Below are 17,438 nucleotides of genomic sequence, written 5' to 3'. Positions count from 1 at the left end.
AGTGTCAGTCTTTGAGCTGATTCACAACACTTTGCTGTGCTGCAAACAGGATTTTGGGTGACGATGTAGGCAAGGACCAATCACTGAACAGATTTCCTTCTTTAAGAATATTCTCAGATAAATTCACATTGAATGGTGAAATTTCTAAGAGGAGCTTACATTTAACACACATTTGACAATTAAGAATTTTTAAGAGAATACATTATGTACATAGGCTACATACACATTGGAAATGAAAGATAAAGAAGTTGATCTTTATATGAGCCCCGCGACCCTGTACGCAGGATAAGCGGTTGACGATTGGATGGATGGATGGGTCTTTATATGAGCGGCAACAATTGCACCTGCTCCTGGGAAACCGGGTATTTATTAATAATAATAATAATAATATTTGGTAACACTTTCTATGAAGGTCATCGCTATAATGACTTATGCATATATTTATAACGATAACGATATAATGCGTTCATAAGACATTATAACAGTTGTTATAATCACTTACAAACATGCATAAGGCGCTATAGCAAAGTTCATAACGTATTATGACCTTTTGATTTAATGTTTTATAACTAATAGTAATACCAGTTTATATCAATTTGCAGCAAGAATCTCCGACCATGTTCCATAACACATTATAACCACCGACTCTGCCTCGTTATGAATACACTTTAGTCACCATTTACAATTAGTGATATAAAATGGAATAATAGCTTATAGTAATGTTTAAAGTTATATAGCATGTCTTTGTTTGCTTTAAGAAAAGTGTCTATCCCCGTATAATATATTACAGGTGGACATAATACCATATGAACTAATTATAAGACCTTAAAACACGTAATTGTTTGCTTTAAGTAAAGTGACACATTTTGCGCAGGAAAACACCTTTTATTTATGTTTCTTCACTTTATGAACAATCTGTATGAATTTTGAACGTTTTGCAGTTTAGCACAAAAACACAACATAATTACATCAAGGACACTCATTGTCAGGGTGGTGAAAGATCGCTCAAGAGAAGACCTGTTGCCGACCAACATCATGTAAGAAGAGGCTCAGATGTTGTCACAGATGAATGGCGAGCCTGTGGACAGGCCCTAACAGATGCAGTGGACAATTAAAGACAACATTAGAGACATTATATCGTGTTATAAATATATGCATAAGTCATTATAGAGATGACCTTCATAGAAAGTGTTACCTAATATTTTTATAGCGCCTTTCATGGGACCCAATGACGCTTTACACATAATTACAAAGACAGAACAATAAAAGTCAGTCGGGGTTGAATGCCTTTGAGAAGAGGTGGTTTTAGGAGGTTTTTGAAGGTGTCCAGAGAGGGAGCATTTCGGATCTCTGAGGGGATGAGTTCCAGAGGGTGGGGGCTGCGACGCTGAAGGCTCTGTCCTCAAAGTCCCCAGTCTGATGTGATGGACAGAGAGAAAGCCCTTGTCGGTGGGCCGCAGGTTTCTGTGAGGGGGAGTAGGGGTGGAGAAGATCCAGTAGGTACTGGGGTGCAGTGGCATGGAGAGATTTATAGGTGAGCAGTAGGATTTTGTATTTGATGCGGAATTTGACCGGGAGCCAGTGAAGCTGAGCGAGGATTGGGGTGATGTGCTGCCACGTCCTAGTGTGAGTGAGAACCCTGGCAGCCGAGTTCTGGACATGTTGTAGCCTGTCCAGGACCTTGCTGGGTACCCCATATGGGACACCATTGCAGTAGTCCAAACGGGAGGTGATGGAAGGCATGGATGACTGACTCTGCCACAGAGTCTGAGCGTGAAGGTCAAAGTCTGGAGATGTTTTTGAGGTGGTAGAAGGCAGACTTGGTAATGAGTTTGACATGTGACTGGAAGGAAAGGGTGGAGTCCAAAATGACAACCATCCACTTTGAGGAGTAGATCACCTACCCTAAGCTTGTTTTGCTGCTGTTTAGTTTGAGTAGGTTAGATGAAATCCAGTTTTCTATTTCAATCAGACAATTAACAAGTGACAGAGGGGGAAGCTGAGTGGATGGTTTGGTGCTCAGATACTATTTGCATGAATTGTGCTTCTGTCAGCTTATGGGAGGTGTTGTTGGGAAGTCGGTAAAACATGTGACAATGTGTGGAGCTGTACAATTCGGCTTATTGATGCTTGTGACGCGCCAAAATCATCAGCATTGCTTTATTTTTCCTGTGGCAAATAAACAAAGCACCATCACCAATTTAGCTGAAAACATATTGGAGCGTAAAGTCAGGGGTGAGATGATGTCCCTCACCAACTCGCTGACAAAGATGATGCCTGCTCTGTCCAAACGATACTGTATAATGAACTGCACATCATCAAATAATTCAGACAACATTTTTCCTCACCTGAAATACTCGCGCATGTCTCTGTCTCCACAGCGCCATCACAAGCCCCTACTGACAACTCCTAAGCACTTGAGAGACCTCTGGAGCTGTCTTAAATAACTGGGAGAGTAAGAGTGATTGTTAGCCTTAAGAAATTTGATAACTTGCTTTTATTCTTAAGTTTGAAAGTAGGAGTAAATTTCATGAATTCTCAGCACTTGAGACTAAAATGGCACTTTGAGAAGCTTGATACATAACGGCCCAGGTCTCAGTCCATGGTACCATGGTTTCAACCCAGCCATTCTGTCAGTAGCAATACACAGTAAAATGGGCCAAATGTTGTGGGAGGATTCCTATGGACCCCCAGTATTCAACATTATAAAAAAAAAAGAAAGAAATAAAACTTGTAACAACTTGATTACGATGAAACCTTAAAATAAAATACTACGTTAAGAAGTCAGCATATTTGGGCCTTCCAGCAGCAGTAAACGTTGAGTCCTCTTCTCACAGCAAACACTGAGCAGACAGAGGAGGGGTCCCTCTGTGCGTGTGTCATAACCCACTTCTGTATCTCAGCAACGTCTTCCTCCCCTCGCTTTCCCCTTCAGGGTTAAACAGGGGAAGCACTAGGCTGAGTAAAACGGCACTGTGTGTGTGTGTGTGTGTGTGTGTGTGTGTGCGCGCATCCCTGCAGAGTGTGTCGGGGGGTGTATGTATGAGGGAGGGAAGCCCTTGCTTTTGCCAAGTAGTAAAACCTACCATGCAATATTTATCCCTCCCTTCTTCTCTTCTCCCCCACAAATCCGCCTCTCTCTTCCTCTCTCTATCCATCTTCCCCCAGATCACTCTCTTGCTCTCGTCTCCTCCCACTTCAGCCTTTGACAATCTCACTATTTCCCTTTCACAGCCCTCTTTCTCCTCCTGTACTTCCTCTCCAGCCTCTTCCTTTATGCCTCCTTCGCTCTCTCGCTCGCTTCCTCATTTACTCTGCCTTTTCCCTCCATAAATCCATCACTCTCCTTACCACCTCCTGCTTCCAATTCCTGAGACCCCATATACCCATTTCTGGGCAGGTGGATTTCATCTTAAGTGTATGCCAACTTATCTTGCAAAACAACTCTGTAGTCAATCATGTTACAATCTTTCATGTAATCAGTGGTTTCTATGTCTTTAATATTACGGAGAAAAATTAGTCTCAGCACTAATGACACATATGTATGTGTATGATTGCCGTATTCTCAAATACTTCTTCTTATCCACGGCCCTTGTCCCTTATTACCTACAAAGTTTTTATCGAAAGTAATGGATTCTGTTGGGCCCCATTTGATCTCTGTTTCTAACAGCTCTCTATCTACTGGTTGTGTCCCTGATTATTTTAAAACGGCTTGCGTGAACCCACTTTTAAAGAAACCTGGTTTAGATCCCTCCCTCCATCAAAATTTCAGACCAATTTCAAAACTGCCTTTTATTGCAAAGATTCTAGAAAGAATTGTGTCCAAACAGCTGCTCACTGTACTGAAAAATAACAAAATATTTGAAAAGTTTCAGTCTGGTTTTAGGAAGTACCACAACACTGAGACTGCCCTGCTTAAAGTCACCAATGACCTTTTAATGTCTGCTGATGAAGGCATGTGCTCAGTCCTGGTACTCCTGGACCTTAGCGCTGCTTTTGACACCATTGATCACAACATCATGTTAGACAGACTGAGGCACTGGGTGGGGATCTCTGGTACTGCCCTAGAATGGTTTTCATCCTACCTGTCAAATAGGAAGTTTTGCGTGTCTGTAAACAACTATGTCTCTTCGTTCTGTCCAGTTAAACATGGTGTGCCTCAGGGGTCGGTCTTAGGACCCATTTTGTTTTCCTTGTATCTGCTTCCCCTTGGACATATTATCCAAAAACATGGTATTTCTTTTCATATTTATGCTGATGACACACAAATATACTTGCCCATCAGATCCACAGACCTTGGAATGCTGAGTTCACTTAACAACTGCCTTTGTGAAGTTAAAAAATGGATGTCAAATAATTTCCTCCAGCTGAACTCAAGACAAAACAGAAATCCTGGTCATTGGGCCCCAGCAGATGGCAAATCAAATACTGCCATCTGCTGGTTCCCTAGTAAATCACATTAAGCCTGTGGCAAAGAACCTTGGTGTTTGGTTTGATAGTAATTTAAATTTCGAGCAGCACACCACAAAGCTTGTTCAATCATGTTTTTATCAACTTAGAAATATAGCAAAAATTCGATCTATGTTAACTTTTAAGGACACCGAGACCATTTTACACGCCTTCATCTCATCACGCCTGGATTATTACAACAGCCTTTTCACCTGTTTAACCCAAAAATCTATTGATCGACTCCAGACTGTCCAGAACTCAGCTGCCAGGCTTTTAACCAGAACAAAGAAATATGACCATATTACTCCTATTTTAGCTTCATTACACTGGCTCCCAGTATGTTTTAGAATTGACTTAATTGACTTACTAAAATTCTATTGATCGATTGAAGCTCTTCATGGCCTCTCGCCTTGTTATTTTTCTGACCTTTTAGTCCCATACGCACCAGCACGTACCTTGAGGTCTGCTATCTGTTGCAGAGTCTCGACTGAAAACTAAAGGGGACAGAGCGTTTGCTGTCAGGGCCCCGAGGCTCTGGAACAGCCTGCCCGAGGAAATCAGGTCGGCTGAGTCAGTGAACTCTTTTAAGTCCCTTCTTAAAACATACTTTTATAGGAGAGCTTTTCCCGATCTTATTTGACTTTATTTTATCCCTTTTATTTTATTCTATTTTACTTATTTTATATTTATCTTAAATATGTATTTTAGTCTTTTCAATGTTTTCTTAATTTTGCTCTCTAGGTCCCTGTTGAACTACAGAAACACACAGTCCACTGGTGGCTGTACAGAGTCATGTGTCTTTCAATCACAAACAATCTCTGGCTGCATACAGCACATTAACCAGAGGACAGACAGACTTTTCATTTTAGCCGTCACAGAATTAATCTAATCTGTCAGTGGCAGTTTTGCACAACACTTTACTGATAAAAAAAAGCGTGAGGAGAGATAAAAGGTTTGATAAGTGAAATAAATGACTCCAAACCTCTCCCTATCTGTCTTAAAGGAAATGTTCATTTTTGCTTTCTTGCCAAGAGTAAGATGATGAAAACTGATATCACATATCTGGACGCTAAATACGAAGCTACCGCCAGCGGCTAGTTAGCTTAGCACAAAAACAGGAAATGGGGAAACAGCTAGCCTGGCTAGAAGTGTAAAAACGGCACTTTGTGGTTTAACAGAGGGTTAGGTTTCTGACTTTTTTTTCCTGCAAGGCGTAGTGACTTATTGAAGATTTGTCCACCATGAGGTTGCCAGACATCCAGTGAAAATACTGTGAGACTTTTTTTCAGTCTATGTTAACCCGCTGCTGGTGGTATCTTTATATTTACTGTACAGAATGGTATCCTCATCTAACTCCTAACTATTCCTTTAAAACATGAGTATCTAGCTGTTATTATATCATACAAATGCAGTATGGTGCAATGACACCAATGCATATTTTCAAAGTTTATCAAAAACATAAACGTCCCACAATGATGACACCAATGACAGTCACAAGCTAGATGGAGAAGCATTGCTGGGCTTGTATTTATGTAGGGATGGAAGCCACAGTAAAACCCACTTTCCAAGACATCACTGCACCACTGCTGATCTCATGTATCTCCATTTCCGAAACCAAACTCTACCTCTTATCTTGGTCTTTCAGTTCCTCTCACCAGCTGCCTCTGTTTATTTATCTATGTTGCTCATCTCTGTCTCTCTCACGATCCTGTCAAAGTCTGCATGTCTACCTCCTCTCTTCCTGTGATCCTGTTTCTATATACTGTATATGTAAGTATATATATATATATATATACACACACATACATATATATATTTCAACCCACCCCCTGTTGTACAAAATCTTTTCATGTCATTTTGTTCCCGCACAATCATCCCATGAGCTTTAACTGGTCATATTCACCTGTCTCACACACACACACACACACAGACAAGCACAGTTTGACCCATTTTCAGTAATGAGAGATTCGTATGCCTCCTGGGCCTTCCCAAAACACACTGCTCCAACAATCACACACTGGACATGGGAGGAAGGAAGACAATCACTCTATCACTCTTCTCTCCCATCTACTGGTGTGTGCTCACCTTGTGCTTCTCAGCGAGCATCCAACACGCACGTGTGTGTGCTCCAGCTCCTGGCTCATTTATCATGTTGTCTTCTGTCTCTGTTCTTTGCTAATCAGTGTTTGTCACTCCGCCTGCATGTGTGTGTCCCCATGCTTTATCTGGCCATAAAACGCAGAGTCCAGATCATCTAAGGAGTTACGTATTTGATGTCTTTCTGTTTCGGAGACGATAGCTCTGGCTGTGCCTTCTGAGTACTTGAAATTTGTGTAAAAATGCCCTGGAGTGTGTGTTAATGCAGACAAGTATCCAATCAGCCTTTGCGTTACAAGGGTGACAATCTGTTCTGGTAAAAAAAGTCATCATGGCCTTATTGTCAAAAAACTATTTTGTAAGTGTTAAGATGACTCACTTATTTCCTCATAGTCACATTTATTTAAGGCAGCAATCACTTAGCATAGAACCGTCTTTTATTACACGGTTCTGTGCTGTGTCTCATTAGTTCCTCTTTTACTTCTAAAGGAAAATCGCTGATTAATTATCTATTTGTCACTATACTGTTTCTAAAATGTTTCCTCTCTTTTATAATGTTTTGTTTGCATTTTGATGGAAACAGTGACATGGCTATCTAGGAAAAGAATCCTGACCAGTTGGTGCCATTTTGGGACAGAACCAAGTTGACAATATTAAGTCTTGTTGCGCCTGCAGGCTACAAGCTGTCTCCATGTTCAAACCCACACAACACGGACATTGATCTAAAGAGAGAAAGTAGGTATTCTGTTAAATTCTTGCACACAAAAGGAAAGAAAGAAAGAAAGAAAGAAAGATACTAAACAAAAAAGGTGTTGTACGTTGATTGATACTGTCTAGTGCTGGGCAACGATTAACATTTTTAATTTAGATTTATCGCACAATTTTCTGTGATTAATTGCATAGTTATGCACAAAATTCGATAATGAATTCTAAAATAGTGTACATTTAGTATTTAAATGTACTGCTATAAACACAAAAGTCCAATAACATGGATTGCAAAATCTTTAAACAAATAAGGTGCTTTTTACCAGCAGTATTCCCTTTACACAGTAGCAATAAAATATTTCTTGTAAATCTCAACTTAAACATTAATGTAATCAAATCAAATATTAAACCACAGCTATTTGCCACTGCCAGGGTGTTAGCTTTTATGTAAAACAAGTTACCATCAGAGTCCAGAGCCACGATCATAACATCATCACAGGCACCTTCTGAGCAACAGGTCAACATAAATAGATCTGGGGGTTTTTTTTGTTGTTTTTTCTGAACAGGTATCAGCAGAAACATTTTTCTTTTATCAGGGAGCAGCATAAACAGTCTATGTTCAGTAGTAGTAGTAAGTGTCCCTGTTAGAGTGAGGTGAAGTGGTCGCCTCACGCACTCGCAAGCCCGCCACCAAAGTTAAATTGTCTTGAACTTTGCGTATGTGACGAGGAGAACAAATAATTGGAAGAGAGACTAATCCTCGCTGAGTTTCCAGAATCTATTGCTGTTTACTAAATAGGACACCAACAGGAGGGAATTCACATGGCAAGGGAATACCTGCAAAACTAGATGTAGGCCCGTCAGGTAAAGTTATGTAGCATTAGCCTATAATTTTAACAACTTAAGTTACAAAGGCTACAGCTGTGTAGCGCACAGAAGCCGTTGCCATAGTTACTATCCATAGAGCACCTGCCGTTAACTCGCGGAGCGCTTGTCTCCCTTTCTGATCACAGGAGCAAAGAGCAACCCCGTGGGGCCAAGAGACTACGTTGTGATTTTAACAACGTTCCTAAGATCGACATCTTCCCCAATACTCATCAGCATGCAGTGTGTAGCTATCCACTGCGCTATGGCATTTGTTTGCTTGTCTTGCTTTTATTTATTTACTTCTCCCACACGCTGCTTCCAGCATAGTCTGCCGAAGCCTCCCTCTGCTGCTTGTTTGGGTGGGTAGTTTGCAGGCTGATCAACATCCCACCCCTCCTGTGACCCATGGTTTGACTGTGTGTGTATTCAAAGCCAGAGAGCAACGGACTTTCAAAATAATATTAATAAAAACTGCGTTAACGTGAGATAAAATAACTGTCGGCGTTAATTAAATAAAGCGTGAATGCGAACGTGCCCAGCACTCATATTGTCTATTATATATTAAATTCAGATCAGACTTCACTTCCTGCACTAGAAAGGAATGCGCTGGCACAGGTATGAATCTTTCTCTCTTTGTTATTCTTTCATTTCTTCCAACACGTTTTCCAGATCTTTCTGTCTCACATAGTAAACCTCTACACCTGCACAAATGCACTCATACAGTGCATATAAAATTGCATTCTTCTATGTCTCAATGGGGATCTCCTTGTCAGGGTTTATAAAGAGGCCTCTTCATCCTCTGTACACTCACATCTCCAGTCTCCTGTGACATACACCATTAAACTATGTCTCTATGTGACAAACATTCTCTCTCTGTTCCTCCTCATCATCATTCTCACCCATTTGCTGCTTCTCTTTTCTTGTAATCTTATTTAAATAAAAATACTGACCAGCGTTTGGTTTTAATGACGGTGTAACACCAGCTGATGGACACCACTTAGGAAATGCTATTTTACACACACACACACACACACACACACACACACACACACACAGAGCAGATGAGGAAAATCTGTAGCAAAAGATCCCAATTAGGAGCTTTTTTTTTTTACAGAGTGAGTTCATTATGAGACTCCAAGTGATTGCCAAGAAGAGTACATGAATATAAAATGAACACTTGTGCAGACTCATTAGCCATGTGTGCTCATTATGAAGTAGAATTTCACTTGATCCATGCATTTCTATCATAAACTTTATTTACGACTTATTTGTGCAGCAGACGAACACACACAGCCAATGTTAGCGTCAGCCAACGCGGAGCACTTAATACTGTGGGAGGAATTAAGGGGCAAAGAGGCAATAACAGTAAACACACTAATTAGATTACACTGTTCAGTTTCACTTAAGAGTGGCAAAGCGGCGTTGCGAGAATTACTTTTGATCTTTATCTTCACAGAAACCACTTTATTCACAACAGTTTGCAGTCTTTGAAATTACTCTCACAAGGGTTGAAGCTGTCATGACTCATGGTTGTAGGGATTTGCATTTCTACCTTGTGTTGTTTCCTGCTGCACTGCACAGCTGACAGTCATGTGTCATATGGACAAATGAATGGAAAAAGTGAGGGCCACCACGAGCATCTGGAACAGCTTTAGTGTTCCTCAGCATGGAGTCTGTGGAGCTCTACTAGAGGAATGAACAGGGCTCACCCAAGCCACCGCTGCTCGGCAATTTACTTTTCTCTGTAAGGAACCAGTTCTACATGGGGCCAATACAAAACGACCCTCACGTGACAAATAACGATGTCTGTCCTAAAATATTTAGCTATGATATTATTCTCTCTGTCACACGTTGCCACAGTTCTCCACACCGAGTGCTCCATATTGTCTGACCCTAACATTGGTTGTGTGTGTTTGTCTGCTGCACAAATAATTCCTAAATAAAGTTTATGATAGAAATGCAGGGATCAAGTTAAATTCACTTTGATGATTTGTCTATCATTGTTTTGTTTGTTTGAAGCAGTATCTTACGAACAAGTGCTCCTATAGCCACATATTATACACACACAAGGTTTTTAATGACATGAATACTCACACACACACACACACACACACACACACACACACACACAAACACGCATGCATGCCATTCTATTATGAACTTCAGCTGAGCAGTATTGGGGCTAATCCTTGAGCTTTTAAGGTTATAGAGACACAAGTAAAACTATCACGATAATGCAGGTTTATATGAAACGGGGGTGGAGCAAGGGCGTGTGTGTGTGTGTGTGCGTGCGTGCGTGCGTGCGTGCGTGCGTGCGTGCGTGTGTGTGTGTGTGTGTGTGGTGTGGTGGGGCAATAATGGAAATAGATGAGAGCTACATGGGATGAGTGAGGGAGAAAAGCTCACCCATCTGTATCCTGGAAGTTGACATTCACTTTCTTTGCAGAACCGAGGAGCTCTGAAAAAGAAACAAAGTGGAACATTAATTGATTTTTTGCAACCAAGAAATAACAGCAATAGTCAGTCTATGCCTTTTTATAATATTACGCAGAAATATAGGTGTTATATTTAATGTTGATGTTGACAGCATCACTGTACGATATGTGAAGAGTATTTTTTATTGGATTTCATGCCAAAGAACCGACATTTTTCACTTTTTCCTTCCCCGGAATGAAAAACGCTTCTCGAATGTGCAGATGTCATTTCTTATGAGTCAAACTGTCGTCATATTTCACCGCCTGCTGTTTGCAGGAAAGAATGTCATCTCCTCCAGATCAGGCCCCCTATGGTGATAATATCTGTGTGTCGTTTTGAATTTTTACATCATTCAGAGCATGCTTGCTACTGTGTGTGATTACACATAGAGTGAGGTAGTGTTACTGCAGAATCACAATCAAAAGCCACTGATGAAATATCTAGCTATCTTAAATGGATAACCTTTAGATTAAGATTATCAAGCACGCAAAATTACCAAAATAAAGTGCCTGTACAAAAAAAGTTATAAAAAGTAATCAAATAAAGTATTACAAAAACTATATGTGTTAAAGTGAATATATTGCACACAATAGTTTAGTTACTTCAGTGCTTTACTTTGGCCTCATGTTATAGATTTTGAGTGCATGGCATGCTGGCGATGGACTCGAAAACCACTTTGTGACTGACCTGTTTGTTAAATGTGCCTCATGAATAAATTTAAACTGACTTTTGCTTGAGTGCAGATAGTGATGCTCCACTATGTATTTAAATTACAGCTGTTTAGGTTGTACACAAACAACACAGTCTCATAGAAATCTGCAACAAAGACTACAAGGTAAATTTGAGTGGAGTTCACTCAAAGTGATATCCCTAAAATTTATGATAACAGGCCAAATATGATCGCTTCCCCTGAAATATATAGAAATGTAGATAAAATGTATGGTATGGCCAGTAATACAGCAATTACCCAAAACTAAAATTGTCTGCTATATTTGAGATCCTGGCAGACAGAGTTATAGGCAAATGTGAATACAGAGGTCTTTATTCCAAATCCTGTGAGACAATGCTGAGACCACACTGTAAACTCAAAGAGCTTAGTTGCCCTAAGGCCTCTTTCTCTCCTCAACTGAGCTGGGTTCAGTCTCATTCCTGTTCCAGACCAGTTAGTATGTAGCGGAATTGAACTATAAAACCATCCGACCACAATCAATCACCAAACTCTGCTAGCTCTAAACAAAAGCACACACTACGGGCGATGGAGGAAACACAAACATTTAAGTTCTGTTCTGCTGCTTTGTCAGATATTATTCTGATCAAGCACAAACTTTCACCACAAGACTCCGAGTGAACAGCCATGCTGGCAGCTCTGCGAGGCTACACTTTGAGCTCAATGCCAATGTCAGCATGCAAACCTGCTCATGATAACAGTGTTAACATGCTGATATAGATTACTAAGTTTAACACCATGTCATTAGCTTTGCAGGTATTTAGTCATAAACCAAAGTATTGGACGAAGTAAAATTTTGACTTGATGGTGGTCCTAGATGAAAATTCAAAGGATCACCAAAGTTATTCATCCTGAGGGAACATGAATATCTGTATGAACGTTTTAGGTTTAGGTCATATTCACTGTCAACATACTTAAACACATACATGTTAAACATGGTTAATCACTTATTGGCTTAAAAGAACGGGTGCAGAGCCCTGCACAGACGCATACGCACACATAACACAATGTTCTACTTTTACCCACATTATTTTTTAATTTTCTGCCCTTTGGTTTTATGTCTATTAGCGTATGATGTAGAACTGAGGCACAGCAAAGATGAGTCTGTATTCTCTCTTTCACTCTGTCTACACACTCCTGCAAACACACACACACACAACCACATTCCCTCCAGGGTGCAGGAAACAGGACAGTCCCTCTATTGTAGAGGAGACAGCTCCCAGTGCCACTGGGAGAGGAACATTGATTTCCTAACAGGCTATTTCTGGCCACTAAATGCAGGGATTCACTCACATACACACACACACACATGGACCAATAGCTTTTAAAGACACAATCTACATCCTCTGTGTGTGTTTACTTGTTGTGAAAGGGGTCACTGTAGAACCTGATATGAATCCACTAATATGCATAAATAAAAAGGTATGGAAGGGTAAAAGTAGGGTCTGAAAAACTGACATTTTAAGACAGAGGAAGGAAAGTGATCCGAGGATAGAACAAATAGAACATCTTTTAATTTTGGGAATCGCTGATAAGCTCCATGCAATGAATGGCTTCTTCCCAAAAAAAGAACAAACGCATGCACACACACACACTACTCTTTGTTCACGGTCTTCCACATGTCCAGCAGGCGCTAACTGTGACCTTTTGACTCCATCAGACCATCAGACCGTTTTCATAGTTATGCTATAGCTGGTCATATGTAGCCAAGTGATGCAAATGGATCCAACTTCAGTGCCTCAGACCTCTCTCCTCAGGCCCCTCTGACCAGCTATAGCATAACTATGACCACGGACATACAAACTTGCAAGATTTGTAGAATATAACAATACTACATAGTTAGTTACTAATCACATGTCATAACAAACAGGATTTGTTGGAAAGCTGGACGCAGGCTACTACAGGCTGTATGTAGTAAACTGCAACCTAATGTTACCCAACTCGCTACCTCTATGGGAAATTAGAGTAGTAAGCCAAAAAACAGAAAAGCAGTGGGAACCAGTGATTGTGCAGTAGTGCCCTTGTCCTACGAAGTCAGAACAAAGAAAATTAGGCCTTCTAGATCAAATATGAGTGAAGATTCAGCAACTGGATTGCTAATTTCTCGCCTCAAAGTTTTCAGAAACAGATTGTTGAACTGCTGAGGTGAAAAAAGTCAAGGTTTACATAGCCTACTTTATACAATGGAACCTACTACTCATCCTCAAACCCAATTGGCTTACAGAACTGGGGCCTCAGGAGGGAGGACTGCAGTTGGACCCTTCTCCTATTATTTGACAGGAAAACAGACACACCCAACAGACCAGGACAAGAATCCCCTCATTTAATCTGATGATGTGGGAAAATAGGAACAGCATTGTTGTTGTAGTTAGTAGTATTGTTGTTATTGTAGGTATTGCAGTCTAGAGCTAGTTAGGTAGTATTATATAAGTATGATATGGAAAAATGTAAGATCAGACTGTTATTTTGTTAACCCTGTTTGACTGCTTAGCTTAAATACTTGTTCATAATTTCAAACAGAACCTTAAATGTTACAAGAGAAATAGCTTTGAGAAAAGACTGACTCGGGAGAGCAGGACACCCCTGCTAACTTTAGCCTACACTCTGATAGCATCCAGGATTGACTTCCATGCAGCGGGGAAGTACTAAAGAGAGGAAGTGCTGGTGATGAACAGAGCCTTTTGAACAAAACCCCCAAACCTAATCTACTGTAGTTGTTGATGTGGTACTACTTTTGGGAGTAAGCTAGTTAGCTAGACATGCTAAGGATGTCAACTTGCGCTAGAGCAAATAAACACGCTGTTTAATCTATTCCTTCACACTCTTGCTCTTGTGTTTTCTGGCTTTGGAGAGGGTGATAAAAAAGACAACGCTCCGAACTCTAAACACCAAGTATCACTCTTACTACACATGTGGAGAAATCCAAAGCTTGGCAGACATGCTGCATGTAGTTATCACTGCTAAATCTACGATCATACAATCATTGTTTAGGGGAGGTGTTTACTGAACAGTCAGTTCACCTGTACAGGTGGAAACAGTAATGCTCAGAAACAGTGATAACCATTTTATGTTCAGAAAAAGCTCCTAACATGCATCTCACTCAAAAAAAACATGTCTTGTGGCTGAATTGCATTCTAGTCAGGAGTGTATCTATGTTCCCAGGGTTATAAGCTCCCAGGGTCCTATGTTACCCAGCTCAACATCCTTTTGATATAACATATTAAGGAGAGCTTTCAAAGGGATTTATGTTCGCAGCAAATTTCTTTTTCCCATAAGTCAAATGCTCAATGGGTCTACATGCTGAAATCACCTACTTACAGCTTGAAGCCTACTGATGTTACACTCCTTGAAACCTGTGCCCTCTAATTTGCAGGCAAGATACTTTTCCTGACTTTAGACAGTGGTATCTCCACAGTGGCTGAAGTGATTCTTATCAGTCATTTGATATGTCCATCTCCCTTAAGTTCTTTTGCAATTTGAACTGCAAAGTTAGCCCATACTGATTTCTTATAATGTTAATCTATTTCAAGAGACACACATACTCATAGGATCCTGGGAACACCCTTCAAGTCTACCACGGCTACATTCATTGAAAAATTTGGCCTCATTCATTCATTGAACAAATTGGCCTCTCTTCTGTAATGGATTGTCCCTGCTGAATGTCAGAGCTAAGTGAAAGAGCAGACAGACATCTGATGTTCAGGATTACTATAGGTGTTGTGTAGTTGTGCTGGAAATCTGTCATATCAGAGAAGAAAAAACTGAAAACAAACATTTTTCCAACATTAACAAGAACATCAACGACAGTAGGATTTAAGAATGTTGAAGTTAAATTTCCAAGAAACAGCCGTAAATGGGTTCAATGGATTCTAAACTCACAGCAATTAGTAACACATGATGGGTCATTAATAATTTAATGTTTTTACTTTCAGACAGTGACTACATATGCAGGATGGCCAGTAATGGGACTTGCATTTAGGTTACTACGTTTACATGCAATATTACAGTTAAAGAGAACGAGCAGAGGTTCATTTGTGCAAAAAAGCCAATTAGCTTTAAATTATCCTTTGGGCGGTTGTGTGCAGTGTAAAGTGAATATATTGATCATTCTCAGTAGACTAATCAGGCTGAACACACACACGCACACGCACGCCAGGAATATAAGGCAAACTGGGTGATAAATACCTCCTGTCAAAATTTGTGCTATTGCATCAGTGTGTCCATTCCTCTGTGTGTGAGTGTTGCTCAGAGATGCTGGACAGCAACAACATAGTAGACAGTCATAACAAACAGTGAAACCATGGTTATGGAGAAGCCAACCAGCCAAAAAACACACACTTAAAACACTCCACACCCACATGGCTGCAGTCACTTTGGATGACTCTGACACTGCACTGACTGCAGGCCTATTGGAGTCACTGTCAAAGCATCTGACAGCACCCATATGTATTTCCTGTGTTTTCCAGCGTAGACCTGCCTGCAGCAAGGACAGTGTCTGCAGCATTAAGTGAAAGGGAATATAATAAAACCCTGTTCAATAGAAAAATCTTCACCAGTTGGCAACTGTACATTTCAATATTCATTTTGGCTTGAAATGCCTTTATGGAAATCTTAAAATAAACTTTCCCCCAAAAGCAAAACTTGAAGATCTCTGAAAAATGCTGGAGGCGAGCAATCTTTAAACCAAAACGCATTCATAAAAATCACTTATTTTAAAGTCATTTAAAAACTGTTGTTTTTTTTTCTGTGTGTGCAAGTCAGGCTGTTGGCATACTGCCTTTGGTAATACTGTAAAACAAAGTAAAAGAAAATTGAATAAAGAGTGAAAAATATAATATTGAGGGTTAGAACTGAGCAACAGTTAATATGTACAACAAATGCAACAAATGTAATGTTGTTTAAAAGTAAATGTTGAAATATGCAGTATGTTCAATAGGACACGTCATGGAATGTAAATATATGAGACTGTGAAGTAATACATAAGGTAAGAAATGTATAAAACATATCTGACAGAAAAACTTACTAGCTTTGGGAGCTTTTAACTACATCACATTGTCTTCATTGGAAGACAGGCTTTGCTCAGGTGACCTCCTTGAAATGTGGCGAAAGCTCCAGAAAAAAGCTAGAAAATGGACCTTGAATTAAGATTTTTTTGCCAAACTACTACGGAGAGCTAAAGTCCTGCCATCTTTTCTGGGCTAGCTGCTGTTCCACTAGCTTCTGTACACTGGAATATTAAAAATACACTGTAAACAAGTACAGTGGAGCTAAATGCTAACGTTAGCTGATGCCAGAGCTAGCAAGCTGATATTTAGCAGGTTTAACGTTCACCAAGTTCACCAGTTTATTTTAACATGCTAGCAAGCAACAATTGCTTATTAGCACAAAGTACAGCTGAGGCTAATGGGAACTGCACAATGATTAGAAGAAGAAGTTTTATTTATATAGGACCTTTCCAGAGCTCAAGGTCGCTTTACATGGTACATTTACACACTAACACACAACTTACAATCACATAGGATACATATAGTCACATTTAAACGAAATACATGTTAAATAGATATGATTTTAACTGTGTCTTGAATGTAGCCACAGATGAAATATTTCGACATGAAAGGGGCATTGAATTCCATAATTTTGGAGCATTAACACTAAATGACCTTCCATCTACTGTAGACAACCGGAAACGAGGGATGGACAATAAACCAAGTTCAGTTGATCTGAGAGGCCGTGCAGGGCGGTAGGTGAAAAGTAGATCAGACAAATATGGGGGTGCAAGACCATTTAATGCCTTAAATGTTAGAAGCAATACCTTAAAGTGGATACGTGATGCCACGGGTAGCCAGTGAAGGTCATGAAGCACCGGAGTAATGTGAGCAGAACGCCTGGTGGAGGTGAGAACTCTTGCTGCTGAGTTTTGAACGTACTGTAATCTTGCAATAAGTTTTTTGGGAAGACCAAGAAATAAAGCATTGCAATAATCCAGACGTGATGTGATTAATGCATGGATTAAGATTTCAGCGTCAGCTAAAGTGAGAGAAGATCTTAGACGAGCAATATTCCGAAGATGAAAGAAAGAGTTTTTAACAAGAGAAGAAATATGAGAGCCAAAAGATAG

At 40.1% G+C, this 17,438-nt stretch overlaps 1 protein-coding gene across 5 annotated transcripts in view; it reads right to left on the bottom strand.

Moving 5' to 3' along the window:
* caskin1 (CASK interacting protein 1) overlaps window positions 1-17,438 on the bottom strand; it is a 122,917-nt gene that overhangs the window by 51,334 nt on the left and 54,145 nt on the right. For all 5 annotated transcript variants that reach the window (XM_046074699.1, XM_046074669.1, XM_046074676.1 and 2 more), the window contains exon 2: window positions 10,525-10,576. In XM_046074699.1, the coding sequence (XP_045930655.1) occupies window positions 10,525-10,576 (52 nt within the window). The remainder of the gene's footprint in view (window positions 1-10,524; window positions 10,577-17,438) is intronic.

Source organism: Micropterus dolomieu, linkage group LG02, assembly GCF_021292245.1.
Source record: "Micropterus dolomieu isolate WLL.071019.BEF.003 ecotype Adirondacks linkage group LG02, ASM2129224v1, whole genome shotgun sequence".
NCBI lineage: Eukaryota > Metazoa > Chordata > Actinopteri > Centrarchiformes > Centrarchidae > Micropterus > Micropterus dolomieu.
This window is presented reverse-complemented; position numbering and strand designations above follow the sequence as displayed.